This window comes from Telmatherina bonti (assembly GCF_933228915.1).
Source record: "Telmatherina bonti genome assembly, chromosome: 7".
Classification (NCBI taxonomy): Eukaryota; Metazoa; Chordata; class Actinopteri; order Atheriniformes; family Telmatherinidae; genus Telmatherina; species Telmatherina bonti.
Genome location: NC_136625.1, coordinates 8,365,196 through 8,386,277, shown reverse-complemented (window position 1 = coordinate 8,386,277; position 21,082 = coordinate 8,365,196). Strand labels below are relative to the sequence as shown.

The 21,082-nt window shown below is 41.8% G+C and overlaps 1 protein-coding gene across 1 annotated transcript in view; it reads left to right on the top strand.

Annotated features, from left to right (window-relative positions):
* Positions 1 to 20,301, top strand: part of larp4b (La ribonucleoprotein 4B) — a gene marked incomplete at its 3' end in the record, with an annotated part of 37,016 nt that extends 16,715 nt beyond the window's left edge. The window contains exons 4-16 of the mRNA XM_079243385.1: positions 1,295 to 1,373; positions 6,541 to 6,677; positions 7,777 to 7,880; positions 9,485 to 9,595; positions 9,831 to 9,884; positions 14,957 to 15,163; positions 15,271 to 15,377; positions 15,563 to 15,826; positions 16,184 to 16,208; positions 16,427 to 16,597; positions 18,928 to 19,118; positions 19,221 to 19,332; positions 19,966 to 20,301. Of these exons, the coding sequence (XP_079099511.1) occupies positions 1,295 to 1,373; positions 6,541 to 6,677; positions 7,777 to 7,880; positions 9,485 to 9,595; positions 9,831 to 9,884; positions 14,957 to 15,163; positions 15,271 to 15,377; positions 15,563 to 15,826; positions 16,184 to 16,208; positions 16,427 to 16,597; positions 18,928 to 19,118; positions 19,221 to 19,332; positions 19,966 to 20,301 (1,898 nt within the window). The remainder of the gene's footprint in view (positions 1 to 1,294; positions 1,374 to 6,540; positions 6,678 to 7,776; positions 7,881 to 9,484; positions 9,596 to 9,830; positions 9,885 to 14,956; positions 15,164 to 15,270; positions 15,378 to 15,562; positions 15,827 to 16,183; positions 16,209 to 16,426; positions 16,598 to 18,927; positions 19,119 to 19,220; positions 19,333 to 19,965) is intronic.
* Between the last annotated feature and the right edge of the window lie 781 nt (positions 20,302 to 21,082).

The following is a 21,082-nucleotide window of genomic DNA, read 5'->3' as shown; positions in this document are numbered from 1 at the left end:
GATCACAACTTTTTATGTGAGAATTTAAGGCTTAATTAAGTACGGCAGTAATTTTAGTTTCTGGTTTTTATCGTAGCTGAAGCAGATTGTTTTCATTAGCAGGTTTTTCTATGTACACTTACAAGGACTGAGTCTCCTGTTCAGTAATGGTGTAAATATTTAATCTAAAATGACTTTTTTTTTTCTTTTTTTTTTTTTTTTTTGGTCTGTTACATTGCATAATGTGAGAAGAAGTTCTCACTCCCAAGTCTTTTGTTGTTGTTTGTAAACATGAATTGACCACCAAAGAGTGGATTTGTTTTATTTATTCCAGCATTAAAATTTCAGTGGCTTCTACCAGACAGTATTTGTCACCAGACAAAATAAACTGTAAATAAACTCTATTTAAACAGGATGTCAACATAAAGTCGAAGGGAGAAACAGAAATATTTTACAATAAGTACATATTTTACACAGTTTAAAAGCTGAGAGTCTTGAGCATCGATGGCTTATTTAGTCTTGAGTACACGTACATAAAGATGGATTTAAGTGTGTTTACATTATCTTAAATGAACTAAAATCAAAAGAAAAGTCAGATTGCTATTGGTTGGTTGGATGGTTTTTTTTTATGGATAGTCCTGAAAGCCATCCAGATTGATTTTATAACAGTCAATACATTTAAGCTTTTTATATTCATCACCAAAAAAGAGCTCCCATCTGGATTTAACTAAGTTGATGAATATTTTAAAACTTCTGTCGAGGAACTCAGTGTAGTGTTGGGTAGTTTCCACACCAAGAAGGTAAAAAAGGGCTGAAGTTATTGGAACCAGACAGCTTTGTACTGTAAAGTAAACCTAACTTAGAGGGGAAAAGGCCTAAATTAGTGAGATAGCGTCTAGATTTGATCCTGTAGCAATGCAAGTGTCATGTGACAACTTCAGGTTCATCCTGCTCCAACATGATGCCTGCATCAGGGCAAGAAGAGCAGCTGATGATTAGTCTCACCCGTCACACTTCGTATCCATGGTGGTAGCGTTGTGGTCTGGAGTTTTCTTTCGTTTGGTCAAGTTTTGGTTCAGTAAAATTAAAGAAATTTTTTTTTTTTTTTTTTTTTTTAAAAAGTCTTAAGGTAATGATAAAGGTCATTTAAATATAGATCCAATACATATTTTTCTTTCATATTTAATATTAATTTTAATTATTTTTCACCTACATTTCATCTCATTCATGATGAACTCCCAGAGTTAAAAGTAAACAAAGTAGCCGTTTTATTATTATGTATCTTTAAACTGAGTCTTTCCCCGTCTGTTCACAGGAAGTGATTCCCAGCCTGACAACCCCCAGGAGGGTTTGAGGGAGCACCTAAAGAAGACCCTGGAGTTCTGTCTGTCCCGGTAAGTTTCTCTCAGCAGTTTTATACCAAATTACAACACAAATTCATCAAGGCACACAAGTCACCAGGAAACAGGTGGACAAACTGATGATGACTCAGTTGTGTGATATTGTGCTGTGGTCAGCTGTTCTGTTAAATAATTAGGACTTGGCAACGTTTATTTTCTTGTAGAAGAGATAAAGTGAGCAGTTTTCACTCACAGTGTGACAGCTGAAATGTGTAACAACATATTATCCCTGCCCAAAAAGCAAGAAAATGTGCTCCGATAAACAAGTCCAATCATTATTGCACATTATTTGTTTATGGAGATAGAAACACTTCAGTCATGACAAGAAAAATAACTTTTTTTTTTTTTTTTTTAATATCATGAATGACCAAATAGAAGCTTTTGTAGATGAGTCTGAGGAAACCTTTCTTTATATTTCTTGGTAAAATATTGTAGTTTGTGCTTTCCAAGAGCAGAACACGGTGAATCTGTAAAGCTCACACGATAGTTTCTCTGTCAGTAAAACCTCAAGGGGGCCACAGTGGTCTTTGTGATGTTGTCGTTATCATCTGTCCTTGTCCTCGAGGGGTTGCTTCTGCCTTGAGCTCAAAATGTACAACAGCTGGCCGGACACACGTGGGATCACAGATACTGAGTGTACCACAAACACAAGTGTGTCTGCTCTCCACTTTACTTATTTACCATCCACTCCAACCTGGTTGGACCTCAGCATACAGTATTATTTAGGTGTATAGGACACAATCCAGCAACAGCTTAAAAGAAAGTACTAACCAAATCAATGTTCTCTACTGGCAGTATACAAGCAGTGGTGCAGTATTTGGGGAGAAGTACAACTGAACAGACATTGTGACAACAGGCTAGCATATTAGAAATGGCATGTTTGCACATATAATACATTTTGCCCATCAACTTGTTCCTAATCAGTACAAAAATATTGCATCAGACAATATTTTTTAGACTAGCATGTACAATGATATGGAGTGTGTTTTGTTGGTGTTTTTTTGCCTCCTGTTTTAAGATGTGTGCTCAAGGTTCATGTTCAGTCAAGTACAAATAAAGTACACCCTTCAGTTTTAATGATTTATTAATGGGGACATAAAACAAACAAACAAAAGGAAAACCATTTGTTCCCTCCCAGTTTAAAGTGGTTAAAGGTAACCCTCAGCTAAGCTAACTTACATGACATGGCTAATATTTATTTTATTTTATACCAACAAAAGTCCAGCGTCACGGCCTCTGAAGGATTTCAGATGGTCTGTGGCAGTGTAGTGCTGTTAATCAAATGTGTTTGATAATCATCAGTGTGAGTATGCCTGTAAGAGTGTTGATGCAACTCCAAGGTGGAAAGACATCCGTAGTGATCTTTGAGAAGCAATTACTACTGCTTGTTAACCTGGGAATGGTTATAAGGCTATTTCTACTCAGTTGGGAGTCAATCATTCTGCAGTGAGAAAGATTATTCATTCATTTATTCATTTTCTATACCGTGAAATCCAATTCAGGGTCATTGGAAGGCGAGGCCAATCCCATCTATTAGCAGGCAATAGGCAGGGTACACCCTGGACAGGTCACCAGCCCATCGCAAGGCCAAAACAGAGAGACTAACAACCATCCGCACCCAGATTTACTCCAACAAAGCATTTAGAGTGACCAATAAACTAACATGAATCTGTTTAGGCTGTGGGAGGAAGCCAGAGTATCTGTAGAGAACCCATACATACATGGAAAACATGCAAACTCCACACAGCGTGGCCACTATTTGTATCTCCTCCCAGTTGAGGCTCAAACCAGTGATCTTTTTGCTCTGAGGCCATAGTGCAAACCACCAGACCACCACACACAAACCTTTTTACTAGTGAACCTCCAGGCAAATTTACCCAAAAGTCATTCTGCACAATGTTCAGAGAAACTACAAATGCCCAAAAGCAACATCTTAGACTCTACAGGCATCATTTAGCATGTTAGATGTTAAAATTCATGACAGTCTAGTTAGAAAAAGACTGAACTGACTTGTTTGAAACTGTTCTTTCTAAAAAGTAAATGTCATCACAGCGTATGTTTGCAAAGCTTTTTGAACAAACTACAAGACCAGACCAATGTAGGGATGTTTGGTTGTTAACAGCAGCACATTTGGAGAAAACCAAACGCAGCATCGCAGCACCAACGCCTGATAGCAGCTGTCGGGCACGGTGGTGGAGGGATGATAATTTGTAGCCTCACAACCTCCACACCTTGCTGTAGTCATTTTGACAATTTACACCAAAGTATTCTGGAGTTAACTCTGAGGCCTTCTGTTTCACAGCTCAAGCTTGGCTTAATGAGGCGGAGCAACGTGGTGCGCACCGTTTTTTGTTGTTTTGACTTCATTTAGAAATACAGAGAGTTCTCTGTCTTGTATTTAACAGACAAAATTCTTTCAGATCTTCTCTGCAAACACCTCAGTTTTTCTTACCATTACATCTGTCATGCAAATATTCCAGAAATGATTAAATAAATACGGGGGAAAACACTCTTATTTTAATTAGGTAATATAATGAGGTTTTATAAATAACATATTACATGCTTGGAGCAAATTAAATCCGAAGTTGCTTTTGTAAAAGAATAAGCCAGTGTTTTGGCACCCTGGGGACGTGAAGCCATTTACTGCCTGCTGCACTGACCATGCATCTTGTTCTGTCTGAGTCTGTGGGCGTCAGGCGTGGTCTGAATGAAAGCCCCGTTTTATACTTTTGAATGCCTTTGTGGTGGTGGTGGTTCAGCGGCTGGTGTGGAAGCATCACAGACATGACGTCTATTTTTTCCTGAATTGAACATACTTCTTCACATCGCTGGCAGTAGTGTGATCACATACTGGAGGCCAAAAAAAAAAATCAAAAGTTTTACTTCTGAACTATATCTTAAATCAATTCCAGATCTTATCACATGATTTTATATGGATTGATTTTTTATTCATAATGATCTGTTCTAAGAGACACATGCATTTTGGTTTATGGCACAATGTGACATGCCTGCAACTGGACCTGAACACAAAAGTGTTTTTGAATGTGCACCATGGTGGATTCAGCAAATAAATACAGTAGGACATTATCTGACGAAGCAAAGAGACATGGAAAGAGATTGGACAAATCAACATCGGACGGACTATAGCTGCGTTTCCATTACACTTAGAATTCCGCAAAAACTATTCATTCATTCATTCATTCATTTTGTTTATTTCAAACCTGCACACTTTACACAAAAAATACAAAAGGCAAACTACATACATCAAAAGTTTTGAAAAGGGAGTGGAAGAAGCAATGCTTTTAAATTTCCACACCTCCACCCACCAACATTCATCCACGCATAACAGTAACATTAAAGCCTGTTACATACTCCACGAGAAGCAAGAACTGAGGTCTTGTTCTCGAGGCTGCAAGAACAAGAAAAAACTTCTTGTTCTGCAGGTCCATACATACTACACGGGAAGCACGTCTGCAGCGGGGAGGGATCACTGCGGGGGGCAGATGTCTGCTTTATGTACAATGAGCCCGGTTGTTACCTCCACCGCGGAGGTTGTTTTCCCCGGCGTCTTTTTGCTTAAGATAACTTAAAAGGTTACGGAGGGATTTTTATAAATATTTCAAGAGTTGTTGCAAATTTAAAAATGAAGAACTGATTAAATTCTGGTGGTGATCAGGATCACTGTTTGGATCCAGGAATGTTTTAAAAGGATTCTTAAACATGGCGGAGGTTTCCGCTCTCCGAGTTTCTAGTTTCATATTTAACGAGCAGCTTCGTCGGCGGCAGGGCGGGCCGTGCACGCGGCAGGGCGGGCCGTGCACGCGGCTGGGTCCGAGTGTTTTATTGCCACATGTAAAAATGTTCGTACTTTCTCACCACCTCGATCAGCTGTTTTATCAAAACAATCCGTTTTGCCGGCAACAGTAAAAACGCGGAAGCAGCAACTCCGCTTCCTGCTTTCTCTGTGTTAACGACGCCCACCTCACATGTCCGACCAATCACACGATACTTCTCGCAGCCCCGCAAGAAAAAAGTTCTGCCAGCCCGGTGTGTCAAGAACTGTCCTCAAACACGTCCGCGAGAACAAAATGACATAATTTTCTTCTCGGAGCCTCGAGAACAAGAAAAAAGTTCTTGCTTCTCGTGGAGTATGTAACAGGCTTAAGACAAGACAATACACACAGACACAGGCCACACCCCAACCCTCCATCTGTAATATACATCTACACAGTATACCCGCTTATGCTAAAAGCATTGGTCTCTCTCCTCCTGATTCCTCCTTATGGCTTCTTTTTTAAGCATTCTTTTAAACTGAACAAGGTTTGTAGAGTTTTGAATTTCTTCTGCAAGAAGAAATTAAACTAATATCGTAATAAAAACCACCAATGGAAACACCTACATTTTGAAAAAAAAGTCTCAAATATCACTAAAAAGTTTTTACGCTTCCGTGAGGTAAGAAAAAAATATTACAGAAGTGTAACAGAAACACTTTTTTTTCCTTTTTTTTTTTTGCATCTACGTGTCCCTGGATGTGACGTGGGGGTCGTGATCAGTTCATTTCGGGTAGAATGGCGCAGTGTGGAACAAACAGTAATTTTCAGAGTTTTAGAAATGAAAATTAGGAAGAAAATTTTCGAAAAGCAAATTCTCTGTAGAAAACCACCAAAAAACACTACGTGCCTACTTTGCATAAGCTGCAATTCTTATAAAATCTCATCAACCAGACAAGATTTTAAACACTCTTCAATGAAAACACCCGCAAATTGCAAATGTTGTTAGTCCAAACTTACAAATATTGCTTATTTATGCAAAAACATGTAGTGGAAACAGCTTATGGCTGGCTGGAGGGATCTCAGAGAAGAGACAGGATGCAGTGAGGATGTTGCATTTGTTGTCATTAGGGAGCTCCTAAGTGCAAACCTCAACACAGACCTTTCGCTTAAAAATAGAAAAGTTAGATTTAATAATAACTGAGGACCAAAAACAACATTTGGTCACTTCTCACTCGTTTGCTCCATTTTTTTTTAGCAAATGTGTGGCCAATATGGGTGAATCTGAGGTCTTCACCATTGTGTGTAACATAGCTCATTGCACAGGAATTAAAGAGGACATTTTTCTGTGTAAACCTCTCCCTCTTAGGTGTTTCCCCTTTGTTTTTCAGGGAGAACCTGGCCAGCGACATGTACCTCATCTCCCAGATGGACAGTGACCAATATGTGCCAATTGTGACGGTGGCCAACCTGGACCACGTCAAAAAGCTCAGCACAGACGTGGAGCTGATCGTGGATATTTTACGATGTGAGTAAAACACTGTTTATGCTGCAGATAAAACAAGTTTTGTGATGGTTGGTGAAGCGTTCTGACAAAGCAAACTTAGCAGGCATTTGCATATTTTCTTAAACCCAGGATGTGGTTAAGGTTGATTTCCCAAGAGAGTCTTACCTACTTGTGTTTAATTTGTATTTGTATACACACTTCATTTACTACATAAATTAATCCTAACAGATGTGCAGGATTGCTTTTATCTTGCTCAATGCTTTGTGCACAGCCAGGACGGCAGATTAAAAACCAGGTAAGGTAGTGGAAGCTGTAAACAAGCTAACTTATTTCAACTGCTAATTAGCTTCTTGTGTTTGTGTTTGTAGCTGAATTTTGTAGAGTAATTTTTCATGATTTCAGTTAGGAAAAAAACAACAAGGTTGTCAGACCATCATTCTGCTGCTATAATACCCAAAAAGGCAAGTAAAAAGATCAATAAAAATGACAAAAAAATTTTTATAGTGGATTCATTTTATTTAATTGGGAAAAAAAAGGATTTTTTTTCAGCAAAAAAATCGATTTTAAACTTGCAAAACAAAATATCCCGATTTTCGATTTGATTTTCCCACCCATACTATTTATATGCAGGGTGTGGCTATCGGGTATGCGTTGCAGAAGGAGTTGAGCCAGGAGAAGAAGCTATGAAATATAAGAAATGAACAACTTCATTTGGGTCGGAACGTTTGGATTGGTCAGAGTTTTTACAGATTTACAGTAAACTGAGGGGTCTAACTATATTTCTTATTGTTCATGATTGCAGAATGTATAGACTTCTATCAGGACGAGGAACCACTTCACCCAGAGTAAAATAATGTCTCTGAGAAAGATTAGCTACTGCAGCTTTAATGACGTGTTGGTCTCTGCTGAGGTAGCGATAGCTGGCAATGTCCTCCAGGCAGGGTAGACACAACCTGTGATCTTCTGGGATGTATTGATCAGTCTGTGCAGCGCTTCCCTGTCCGTTGCCGAGCTCCCCGCGTACCACGCCGTACTGCACCACGTTCTTGTTCTTTATTTGCTGTTTGTTTGTTTTTTGTGTGACTTCTAGTTAAACGTATTTCTCTGTGACTTCCTCCAGCGTTGCCATTGGTTCAGGTGGATGAGAAGGGGGAGAAGGTGCGACCCAATCAGAACCGCTGCATCGTTATTCTCAGAGAGGTCCCAGAGAGCACTCCCGTAGAGGTCAGTGGTGACGCATGGTGTGTGACGGCATGATAATAAATCCGTTTTCCAGATACTGGATTATTCTAACACTAGTTATCAGTCTGACACGGTTAGTCAACGGAAATGACTGCCATCCAGAATACAAGCATTTTCCCTGATACTTACACACCTGACATGTATGAAGGTCATACACTTCTCTGTAAGTCATACAGTGTATGACTTACAGAGTTTAGAGGCAACAGAGTTTAGAGGCAACAAACAGCCACATTCTGGAGGCATTATTGATCTGTTTACAGCCTCTTTTAATAAGACGATTAAAAATTATGTCAACTTATGGAAAAGATTCAAAGTTCTGGTCATTCTGGCAGGTTTCATGAGGATTTTTCTGTAAGACAGGGGTACTAAAAATGACTCAAACCAGAATATCTTCTTCTCATATGTAAGTTGCTTTGGATAAAAGCATCTGCTCAAAGACTGGAGAATATAATAGAATAAAAGCTGCTTATTAAAAAGATTAGATGCAAATTCCTGTCAACTAGCTGAAGCACATTTAGCTCTGATTGGTTCCCATCAGACACGGTCTGAATTTACACCACTAATGTTTTTACATTTGTTATAAAAGGATGTAAATGGTCTCAGTGTAGATAGAAAAATAAAATGTATGTTTTAGGAAATTTTAAGGAAATGTGGGTGAAACAAAGTTGGGTTGTCCCAAAATTTGCTAAATAAAATATTATTATTATGATTATTATTATTATTAATATTATAAAGCTTCTGTTTAATATATTTAGAATGGAGTGGAGTAAGTAAACAGAGTCACAAGCCATGGTTATAAATTTAATTGTAATCCAGTTTAATTTCACATTATTTAGAACCTAAATAAACACAGGAAAAGACTTGTATAAATTAATACAATTAAATATTGAATAAATTCATCACAATAAACAAATATAATGAATAAATAATGCGAAATGCATGAATAGCAATGAATAAAACTGAACAAATTAAATGTACAGAAGTATAAAAAAAAAACATACATCATGTTAAAATATTTAATGAAAAATATTACTGATGGATGGAGAACTGAGTGAGCGACAAGGAAGAACATACAATATAAAAAAAACCTGCAGTTCTTTTCTGTGTATTTTTTATGTTTTACTTCGTAGTTGATAGATCTGATCATTTTCTAATGCTTCTGTCTGGAGCATTCAGTTTTTGTGTTTTAACTATTCAGAGCCAACAAAGTGATTCCCAGTGCAACTGGTTTTTCCCTTTGAGTAAATATCGCACCTGCCTGGCAGCTGAACTGCTTCACAAAGCGCCCAGACTTACGAACACAGATCAGTTTCAGCACATTGAGCTCTGCTGCTATCAGACCAGTTTTGTTTTTGTTGTAAAGTTATAAGCTGACAGTTTATTGGGTGCGGCACGAAGCCAGGAATGTGTGATGAACCCACCCTCTTTCAGTAATCTAACCAGCTGTGATGTGGGACACACCAGCAGGAAAATCTGCATTTTCACCTGCCTTTACCTGATTAAACTAACAGTAAGAAACGAGCTTTTTCCTTGTATTCGCTGGTATTTTCAGAGTAAAGACTCCTGATTTCCTGCTCTGTTCACAGGAGGTGGAGGCGCTTTTTAAAGGGGACAACTTACCCAAGTTCACCAACTGTGAATTTGCCTACAACGATAACTGGTTCATTACCTTTGAATCAGAAGCAGATGCACAGCAGGTAAGGTCATGTGTGAAGAGTTCATACTTCCAATCACCTTAAAAAACAGACGTTTTCCAGTAAAAGTTCTATTTTTCTCTCTGGTTTGGGTTTGCACGGTGTTAAGGGAGGTTGCAGTAGTGGCGATATGATTGGTTGTTCGTCTTTGACATGCTTCAGTTATCAGTTATTTTTCTCTTTTTTTAGATTTCAACCAGCTTGTTACCTCTTCCTGTTTGGTTTTTGTGTTCTCCAGGCATATCAGTATCTCCGTGAGGAAGTGAAGACTTTCCAAGGGAAGCCAATTAAGGTGACTTACATTACCTTTTAATTATTTTATTTTGGTTTAAAGCCATTTTAAACCCCCATCCTGAATCGAATTATCCCCTCGACTTGGCTTTCATATTAAGTTTCTAATATCACTGCTGCTTTGTGCTGAAGTGTTTTCAAGCACATCTGTCCTTGATAATATTCTGAAATGTTTCATTTTTATTTGCCATGAACGATGCACAGACATCCCTCCTCGTGAATAATTAATCGCCGTCACTGAGACCGAAGCACTCTGAGGTTTTCAGCAGAGAACTAACTATTTACACTCTGAGAGGTTTCATGGCAGCTCGCCTGTGTGTAGTTCCACTAATGGATGAGCAACTTTCACCAGCATCAGAGGGAACGCTGCACAGCTCTACATGATGATGAACAGCACACAGTCTGGCCTGAAGCTCCTTTAATAGCTGCTTGTTGTTTACTTCTGTTGAGTATAATCAGCCATAAATCAACCTTTATTTGCAAGTGACTGTAAATTTTATCATTTACAAAAGAATATTAATAATAACTGCATCTAGCTCAGCTTTACAGCAGAGTTTGGTGCTTTATGCTCTTCTCTTTGGCACTTCCATCACCAAAATCAGTGCTCGCTGCTCTGATACCTTTTCAGGATGATTGAACGAATTTGTCATATTTCCGGTTTGACCATCAGCAACCGACGACAAAGTTGACCTTATTTTAAGGTCTATTTCTTAATTTTTACTGAATGCAAACCACTTCCATGTTACTGGTGGCGGGGTTGTTTTTGTTGACTACTTCAGCGCTTTGGGACAATGACAGTAACGTCTGCTGGACCTGTTTTCTTCGGCTACACACACTTAGTTTCCTCACACGGTCATTGTATGTTGATTTGTTGGCTATCATGTTGCTATTGGAAACCAGCTTAAGCTTGTTCCATCCTCCACGAGAAGCAAGAACTGAGTTTTTGTTCTCTAGGCTGCAAGAGCAAGAAAAAATTCTTTTTCGTCAGGTCCATACATCCTCCAGGAGAAGCAGGTCATCCCTGCAGCGGGTAGGGATCACTGCGGGCGGGGGGTGTCTGCTTTATGTGCAATGAACCCGGTTGTTACCTCCGCCAGGTTATGTTTTTCCTGGCATCTTTGTGCTCAAGACAACTCAAAAGGTTACGGACGGATTTTTATCCTCAATCAGCTGTTTTATCAAAACAATCCGTTTTAGCTGCAACAGTAAAAACACGAAGCAGCAACTCCGCTTCCTGCTTTCTCCGTGTTGACCACGCCCACCTCAAATGTCCGACCAATCACACGATACTTCTCGGAGCCCCGCAAGAAAAAAGTTCTGCAGCCCGACGTGTCGAGAACTGTCTTCAAACAGGTCCGCGAGAAGAAAATGACGTAATTTTCTTCTCGGAGCCTCGAGAACACGAACAAAGTTCTGACTTCTGGTGGAGGATGGAAGAAGCTTTAGAGCTGCATTCGTTGTTTGGTTTTGTATTAAAAGGATTTTTCTGCCATTGCAGTTTGAGACATTGTTTAAATTTAGGTAAAAACTCAGCGCTAGTCGTCAAACTCCAGGATTGAGGTCCTCTGTCCTGCAGATTTGAGATGTTTCCCAGCTCACTGTGCTGAACTACAAGCTGTTGGAGCCGTTTTAGTTGAATTGGGTTTGTTGGAACAGGGGAGCACAGAAAACCTGCAGACTAGTGGTTCTCGAGGAGTTTGAGATCCCCACCTTGAGCTTAATTTATGCTCCATGCCAAATACACAAACACAATGGCTGGAGTGTATTTTTCCTTCCATTAAGTGTATAATTCTGTCTTTATGCCAAGAACTGACCAATGAGAGAGACGTTGCAATTGGAGCAGTATGACTGGAAGCTGCAGAGGTTATCTATCAGAGGGGAGCTCTGCTCTGCCCTCTTGTAGATGTTTTCCCCAACAACCCTGCCAATGTAAAGGACGAATGTTCGCGGTGATGCTTGATGACATTTGGCATGGAGGTTTCTATTTACATCGATAAAAGGAGCAGAAATGAGGCGGTAATCACTGTTTGCTGCAGAAATGCATTTATATTTAATAAGCTCAGGTGGTATTTAGTGCAACGTGACCTCCATCTACATGTTTATGCTGCCACTCAAAGCTCATGAATAAACTATACATTTCCTCATCATAATATAAGCATTTAATACTTGTGTTTAGTTCCCAACATGGTTTTTAATTTTGACTTGCTCTAAAGTCCTTATGGCTGCCTTATGAGGCTTCGCTGATGTCATGATGGAGTATTAAACATCTGTAGTCACGGCTAGACATTCCTACGTTAACATAGAATTAGTTGATGTAAAGATTGTTGGCATTTGCAGTTGTGGCTTAGAGCATAAATGCTTTATGAAGAAACAAGGAGAATGTTTTATTGTTTAGATTTACTCGTATCTCGTCCCAAATTGAGCTTTCTCTCCTCATTCATTGTCAAGCTCGCTCTGCCACTAGAATGTTTGAGTTTGGATCTCATGTTTGCAAACTTTTAACAACAAAACTTCAGGTTTAAAAGCCTTTTTGATTTGTTTTGGAGATTAAAACTTAGATTTTGATAAAATTAGGTATCTGAGGTACTCAACCAATCACAAGTGTTCAGCCCTACAAACCCAATCAGAGTGAAATTTCTCCCCCAGATCTCTTCGTCCCCTGATCTTATGTTCACTTTAGTTTATTTATTTAGGATCCCCATTAGCCGTAGTAAGCTGCAGCTATTCCTCCTGCGTTCTGACACAATTATAACATCAAAACAAAAACTTGTAAAAAGTTACACAGCACATCAGTTCAGTCCTGGAATACAAGCTTTTAGATATTCAAATCATCTCTTTACATCCATTTTTACACACTAAATACATGCATATCATGTCCATTCATGTTACATCCTATCATATAAACTATTCATTCACAAAAATACGCTTACTTATAATTGGATATCAACCTATATATTTGATTATCTATAATACAATTCTTCTAGTACACCTTTATCCACGTCATCAGTTAGTTTACTCAATTACACATTCATTTGTATTTATTATAGTTTTATCACCAAACCCTTATAATTATGATTTATATAGATACCTGTACTTTTGGAAATAGTCTTTTAATATTATTTTAAAGTTTTTTAGGTCATTGGTTAATTTAATGTTCTTCAGTAGTGAATTCCATATTTTCGTGCCTCTATACAAAACAGTTCTTTTTATGGCATCTGATTTTGCTTTAGGCAAGCTAAATACACTACTCACAAAAAGTTAGGGATATTTGGCTTTCAGGTGAAATTTATGGAAAATGCAATATGTTCATGCTACAGTGATATAATATCATAAAAGTAAGACATTTAAGTAGAAGGATGCACTACTGATTTCCTCATCTCAAAAAAATCATTCAACACAAAAGGTAACAACAATGGTAGTTACACCACAACAAAAAATTTGAACGTCTCAATATCTCGTCATGTGCCCTTGAGCAATTACAGCTTGACAACGACGTCTCATGCTGTTCACAAGGCAACTTATTGCCTGCTGAGGCATGGCATCCCACTCTTCTTGAAGGGCAGCCCTCAGGTCATTGAGGTTCTGGGGTGCAGGGTCTCGAGCCTCTACACGACGGCTCAGCTGATCCCACAGGTTTTCAATGGGATTCAGGTCTGGAGAGAGTGCAGGCCATTCCATTTGAGGTACACCAGTCTCCAACAGCCGTTCCCTGATGATGCTGCCTCGATGAGCAGGAGCATTGTCGTCCATGAAGATGAAATTAGGCCTTTGCTGTTCATGTAGGGGCACAATCACTGGATTAATGATGTTATTCAGGTAGTATGGGCTTGTCACTGTACCATTCACAAAGTGTAGGGCAGTTCTGTACCAAGTGGACACCCCTGCCCACACTGTAACACCGCCACCACCAAAAGCTGGCCTGGTGACAACAGTGGCTGATGCATAGCGCTCTCCCTGATGTCTCCAACATCGTTGCCGGCCATCATTTCTGCTCAGTGTGAATCGACTTTCATCAGAGAACAGCACTGAGGCCCACTGGTTCCTCGTCCAGCGTAAATGCTCCCTGGCCCATGCAAGACGATGATGCCTGTGCCTGGTGGTGTGGTCAGGTACCCGTGCAGGTCGTCTAGCACGCAGATCACGCTGATGGAAACGGTTTCGAATGGTCTGACGTGACACTTGGGTGCCTCTCACCTCTCTTAAACGTGCCTGGAGTTGAGTGGCATTCATCATCCGCTTTCTCAGGGCAGTGTTCACAATGTAGCGGTCATCAGCACGGGATGTGGCCAAAGGACGTCCACTTCTAGGCCTTTCTGTGACTCTTCCAGTCTCTCCATATCTCTGTTGCAACCTGCTGATGACACTCTGTGACACTCCAAGCTCAGTGGCCACTTCTGTCTGAGAACGTCCTGTTTGAAGCATCGCAATGGCAAGGGACTGTTGTTCCATTGTTAGGTGTCGTCTTGGTCTCATGATGTCAAAATGTGAACAGCATGATGAGGACAACTGTTTAAACACCAGCTCTAATTGAACCAGGACATTTATTGGTCAATTCAAGGATCACACACCTGCCGTGATTTTTGCCGTTAAGCTCCTTGTTAGAGAACAGCAACTTGTGCAAAATTTATTGAAACATTTAACAGTTGGACATGTGCATTTAAAAGCTTAGAGAAGATCACATTAAGTTCACCTGTACAGGTTTGAATGCATTTTAGGCTTGTTGTGAAATTTCACCCAAAAGCTGAATATCCCTAACTGTTTGTGAATAGTGTATTTCCATCTGTTGCATGTCTTGTGATATACTTGTGATTTCCAGCACTAAAGTTTGGTTATTAAATAAAATAACAGGTAGTTTTAATACAGATATATTACAACTAATTACAACTGTCAGTGAATAAAGGAGTCTTTGACCAACCTGTTAAGTTTCTTATGCATTGTGATGATATTTGTCCTGAAGTCACACTTCAGTCCCGTTCGGGCAGCTCTGTTGTTCATGTTGTAGTCTGTCTGTAGTCTGTGATTTAAATCGGCTGCTTGACGTCTAATTATTATCCTGTTGCTGTTTCCCATCAGGCGAGGATAAAGGCGAAGGCAATCGCTATCAACACTTTCATGCCAAAGAACGGTTACCGGCCAGTGGAGGTGAACCCGTACGCCCAGCAGCGCTACACGTCCTACTACATCCCGCCGGTTTACAGCCCCCAGCAGCAGTTCCCTTTGTACAGTCTCATCACGCCGCAGGCCTGGTCGACCACACACAGCTTCATCGACCCCGCACTGGTACGACACGTTAACGGATTGGCTTTGGGTTCAAAAGAAGCATTCAGTCTAAAATTTAAGGTGTAATCGCACCGACTTCCCTGATTTCTGTCATTTTTATTGAGCAGGTTGCCCCGTTTCACAACAACCAGTTTATCAACGGATTCACCACGTCGCACAGTTTCAAACCGGCAACGTCGCCGCTCTCCGTCAGACACTTCTCACCCAGAAACAGGTTTGCCTCATTAAATCCTCTTCGTAAGCTCGTTTTAAAACATTTCATTAGGTTTGTTTTTAAAGTGATCCTGATGCTTTTTTTCCCCTCTTTTTACATGTTTATAAAAAAAGTTTTTGGGTCTTTTGGGTCGCATCAGGTGCTTACAAGCAAACGCTTATGATGCATCTGACTTCTGCCCTCAGGAATCACAGTAAACCTCACCTGAGGCCGACCCTCCCCACGGCAGACCGCAGCACCGGGCTCCTGGAAAGCCCAGGCCTCTTTTCCAGCTTCCCCAGCGAGCGGCTCAACGGGGTTCGCAGCAGCCCGCCAACACGGCTTCCCAGCAGCCAGCCCAGGACCAGGTTACCCTCCACCGCGGCCTTCCCTCGCAGAGACACCGTGGGCACGGGGCGAGTCGCCGAGCCCACGTCCGCAGACTACTCCCTGGGCGTCGGCAGAGGAAGGTACGACTCTCCTCCGGTGTGTCGCCGAATGCTTCTGCGGCTCAGTAACTGTGGTTTTCCCAAAGCAATGACAGCTAGTCTGCTTCTTAACTAAACTTTTACTCAGACATGTTCATTAAAAATCTGACATGCACAAATAAATCCATAAAAACAGCTGTAAATGTTTAACTTCATGTCCAGGAAAAACACGTAACTGTGCTTGTTAGATTTAATGAGAGATATTTTATTTAAAGACCCATCATCACGTTCGCTGGGGTCTGACTGTTAGCTGTAAGGTTGAGCCACTTTTTCAGACTGAAGGGATGTTTGTAAATCCAGATGTTCTCTTTCTTAAAGGAAAAATGTTTCTGCTTCTAGGAAAAAGAGGGACGAAAAGTTTACAGTAAGTACTGAACCATCTTCATCTTTTCAATGCAGCTTTATCATCATCAAAGTGAGGGGTTTTTTTGTGTCTGATAAACAAAAGTCTGGCTTTTCTTTCCCTGTAAAGCGACATAATCACCTCCAGATGTGTGATGAGACATCTGCTTGCATGTCAGCAGCTTGACCTTGTTTCTTTCCTGAGTTTTGTGCTGATTCTGTTTGTCGCCACCGTCGCAGAGAGTGACCCCTCAGTCGCCGCCGCCGCCTCCGAAACCCCCTTCCCCGAGCTTCGAGCTCGGCCTCTCCAGCTTCCCTCCGCTTCCCGGAGCCGCCGGGCAGCTCAAGACAGACGACGTGTTCGACAACCGGTTGGCCAGCAGCGTGGTCGTCGGAACCACGAAAGAACGGGTAAAAACTCACAAAAAGACGACTTTCTTGTCTTTTTTTTTTTTTTTTAAGTGTTTTGAAGCATTTGCTCCCCAGACATCATGAAGGACCTGGTGTGAGCCTGAAACATCAACCTTCACTGTGCAGGAACATCATGTGCATCAGTTATCCTCCAACCCCCCCATCCTGCAGATATTAGATGTTTTCTGCTGCAACGACCGGATTCAGATTAAACATTGAAAGTCTGCAGGACAGTGGGGCTCAAGTGTTTACGCCAACGCTCACACCCCGCTGAGTGTTAATGTGTAACACACTCCTCACTTTAACCATTTATACCACAGACCCTCAGTCCTCCTGATCCTGCAGGTTTTAGAAGTTTTAGCTCGACGTGAAGCTCCGCGCAAGTTGCTGGTTACCTTTTGGTTTGAGTCAGGTGTGTTGCAGCCGGGAAACTTTTAAAACACGAAGAACACCGGGACACTGTGACCAGGATGAGGGATCCCTGATTTAAACTGGAATATTCTGCTGGATTTAAGCCTCACGGCGTGTTCAGACCACGCAGTTATGGTCACTGTTAATGTAACAAGAGCCGCACTCAGCAGAGAGCCCCCTCCCAAAAAGAAGCATTGCCATGCTACGTATCCTTTTTTTTTTATTTTTTATTAATTTCACGCTACGTGTCCTGCTGCGTTGCCAAATCAGTAACATTCAGCTTTTTAGCCAGGAATGGTTATCCTAAATATTGCAGGGAGTAATGGCCTTCTTCTGCAACAGTATATGGTGAAAATACAACAATGCCTCCAGAATGTGGGTGTTTCTTTTTCATTATACATACGGAGCTACCGACGGAGCAGCTCTTTGGTGGAGTTCTGTGCAGCTGAAATCAGCCAAACCTGGCAACTCTGACAGGGTCAGTTAGGGCCGTTAGGACAGCAGAGTTTCTGCAGGCAGCCTGCAGCTCTTGTTTGTGGAGAGAACTGCAGCGTTGAGGATCATTATGACTTGTTTAGATTTTCAGACAGCCAGAGGCTGCTTCACGAGCCGCAAGGCAAGAGTCAGTGAGCCGCATGAGGAACACTGTCGTAGGGCGTCTCAGCCCCGTGTCTGGGTTCACCACATAAATCCTCCAGGAGCTGCGAGCTGATTGGTTGATGCACCGCGTCAAGCAGCCAAAGTTCAGGTTTTCCTTCTCTGGCTTTTGACGCGTGTCACGCCGACGCTCAAAACGTGATGCGAAAAAGCTCGACGCCTCCTTGCCGCGCCTCCACATAGACTTTACATGAAACCTGCCGGTCATTTGGTCTGAACACACCGTTAGCATCGCTGCGTTCAGATCACGCTGTCCAGGCTCTGAGTTTTCTGATGTTGACCTGAATAACTTGCAGTGTGAACAGATGTGATTAAGTCTAATATTTCCTCCAAGCTGGATTTTTAAGGCTTTATTAAACTATTATTCTGTGATTCATTTAAAGATGTTTGAAAAAGTGTTTTTAATGACATCAAATAGCGTTGTGTTGTTGGTGTCAGTCATTTTTAGGATAAAAACAGCAATAGACGGGTTCATAGGAAGAATCAAGGCCGTGGCAGGGAGACAGTTTGTTTGTAGCACTCTTATGTAGCCGTAGCGCCATAAAAACACTAAAGGAAATAAAAACAATGCAGGATTTGGCACATTGGGTGTCGGTCCACTCACCAAAAAGACATTTGCTGACATGTTTTTATTTGCTGAGCTCATCAGAAACATCTGATGGTTCCACATGTCAGGAAACGTATAAAACTTTCTTGGACAACATGTATATAAAAAAGCTCAACTTTTTTTTTTTCTTTTCAGATATTTATTTCTTAGATTATAATATTCTATCTTTTCATTTCAAATCTTTTTATTTAGAAAAGGCAAATCATGAAAAGACATCTTACATGAATTTCATATATAGTTAACATATTCCTTTTCCCCTATTTGTCCCCTTTCCTTCTTCCCCCTTCTCCTTAACCCCCAAATATGAAAAAGGAAAAAAAAAAATATATATATATATATATATATATTCCCTACTGTTCTCCTTTCCCATAACTATTTTATTAATTTAAAGAACAGATACAAAAAGAAAAAAGGGGACAAGTACAAAGCTCAACTTTTAAAGTATTTTAAGGTTTTAAACTTAAAATTTGTACAAAGTCGTGCATCTTTCCTCCAAGGCGTCCATCAGTTTGGTCGGTTTGACCATCGGTTTGTTCAGCACGAGTCTGCAGAAGTCATGTGATCAATACAGGATGTTAATCAGTAGTGCTGATTGATGATGGAATGAACTTTGTGCACAGTCTGACCTCCTCTTCTTCCTGTTTGGATGTGACAGACTGTCAGCGCTGATTCCAGCAGCGGAGGAGCTCTCTCCCCCGTGGGACCCAAAGAGCCCCTCCGATCCTCCACCTCCCCGATGCCGTCGACCTTTCAGCCTTCGCCGACCACCCCGACCGTGACCCCGGCCCCAACACTGACCCCAGCACCTGGCACGCCACACGGTCCCGCCCCCCCACTGCCAGCAGCGTAAGAACTTTTTTTCTTAAAAAAACTTTGGATCAAAATTTCAGAGCTTCTAAAACACTGTGCAGAAAAAAACCCAACATTTGTCTGATGTTTCTGTTTCAGAGAGGTGAAAGCAGCGGAGGTGAAGCCGAAGGAGGTGCAGCTCTCCGTGGAGCGAGTTCCCGGCACTTTGTCCACTGCAAGCAAATCCGTGCAGGTCAACGGGGCGGCAACAGTCAGTATCTCTTTCTTCCCTTTGCCTCTGACCTCACACCTTTTTTTTTTATTTATATAAAATAAATCTTCACTGCCTCTCAGACGCCCCAATCATCAGCAAATCGACTCAGTTGCAAACAGAAGACGGTAAAATTAATGGAAACCATAACTCAGCACCTCTTATTGATCTGCGGTGCAAACTAAATTCCTCACACCTCACAGTGGAGATGGTCTTCAAGCCGACACCAGTCTGAACACTGAACAGCTGCAGGTACGGGGAGGAACTGTGCCCATCGTCTGCTTCACAGAGAAAGGCACGAGGAGCTTGTTTTTAAGGAGAAATCAGGAGCAACGTGGAGGTGATGCAGCAGCACGGCAGAAGATTAACTGGAGGAGAGAGAACAACGATAATTACTGTTTGATTTCGTGCTTGTGTTCTCATATGTAGGTCGCGTTGGATAAAAGCGACTGTAGAATAGAATAGTGATGATTTGAGTAAAGGCAGCTTAAGCGCTTCCTGTGAATGTTTTTAGTATTTCCAGCAGTTCAGGAATCACTAAAAAGCCTCGTTTTCCTTCGTGATAATTTCTGCATTAAATGACGGAGTTCCACGTCTCTGCAGCTCACAGCCGTTCTGTCTCCCTCCCTCCAGGAGCTGAGGAAGCCCTCCTACGCAGAGATCTGCCAGCGGGTGAAGGACAACCCCACGTCACAGCAACCGCCGACCCCCAAGGAAGCCAAGCCAACCTGCGCCGCCGCCGCCACAGCCGAGGACAGGAAGTGCACTGACGCCGCCGCCTCTTCGGGGGAGGCCAAAGCCAGAGAGACATACCACCCTTCCTCCAAACCTGGCTCCACGGCCGTCGCTGCAGGCAGACCCCCGAAGGAGACCCGGAGGCCGGCCGGGCGGTGGGCCTCCCCGCCCCCACACCCAGGGAAACCCCACAGCAAAGATCCTCACCACACCCCACCCAAGTCCCCGCAATAGGGCAGCTTCCTGCCCCTGCCTCCGTCTCCCCCCACCACGCTCCACACATGTAAAATAAAGCAGGGCTACTCGATACTTATCTCCCAGATTCACCAGTCGTAGAGGACGCCTTCTTCTCTGGATCAGGGCTTGCAGACAAAAAGCACTTTACTGTGCATGTAGAGCACCGTTGCTTTCTTTTTACTCTATTTATTTGGGTTTCCCCTCTTTTTCTTTTTCTTTTTTAAATCTCCGCTTGTGTTTCTGTCCCTGCATTCAGTCGTTTCCGCCTGGAAGTCGGCACAGAAACGTCTCCACTGTCCACACGGCCTTGTGGGATTAAATCAGTCGCGTGTGTGTGTGTGTGTGTGTGTGTGTGAAGCACCGGGGCGCTGCTGGAACAAAACCCCAAAGGATGACAGGAAGGAGTGTGCAAAACAAACTCCATCTTGTTTGGTTTTCATTCAGACGGGCTTGTTTGCAACTTTATGTAGCTTCAGGATCCGCAGACGACACTTTTCTCTCTTTATTTTGCATCCAGATGCAACATAACGTACAGATCCGCTCACAGGAGGACGTAAATCCTCTGGTTTACTCAGCCTCACTCATCCTTCTGATTTATTCACGCTAGATGACTTTTGTTCGCTACTGTTCTTCAGCTTTGCGAGTTTTTGTGGAGTACTGGTGCAGTTACTGGTTTATCATCGCCTCAGTCTTCTTCCTCCAGTCAGTCTCGTTGTAAAGATTCACCTCCCTGTGCTGGTTTTGTTTCCACTCACCCCACTAACCAACCGGTGTGAGG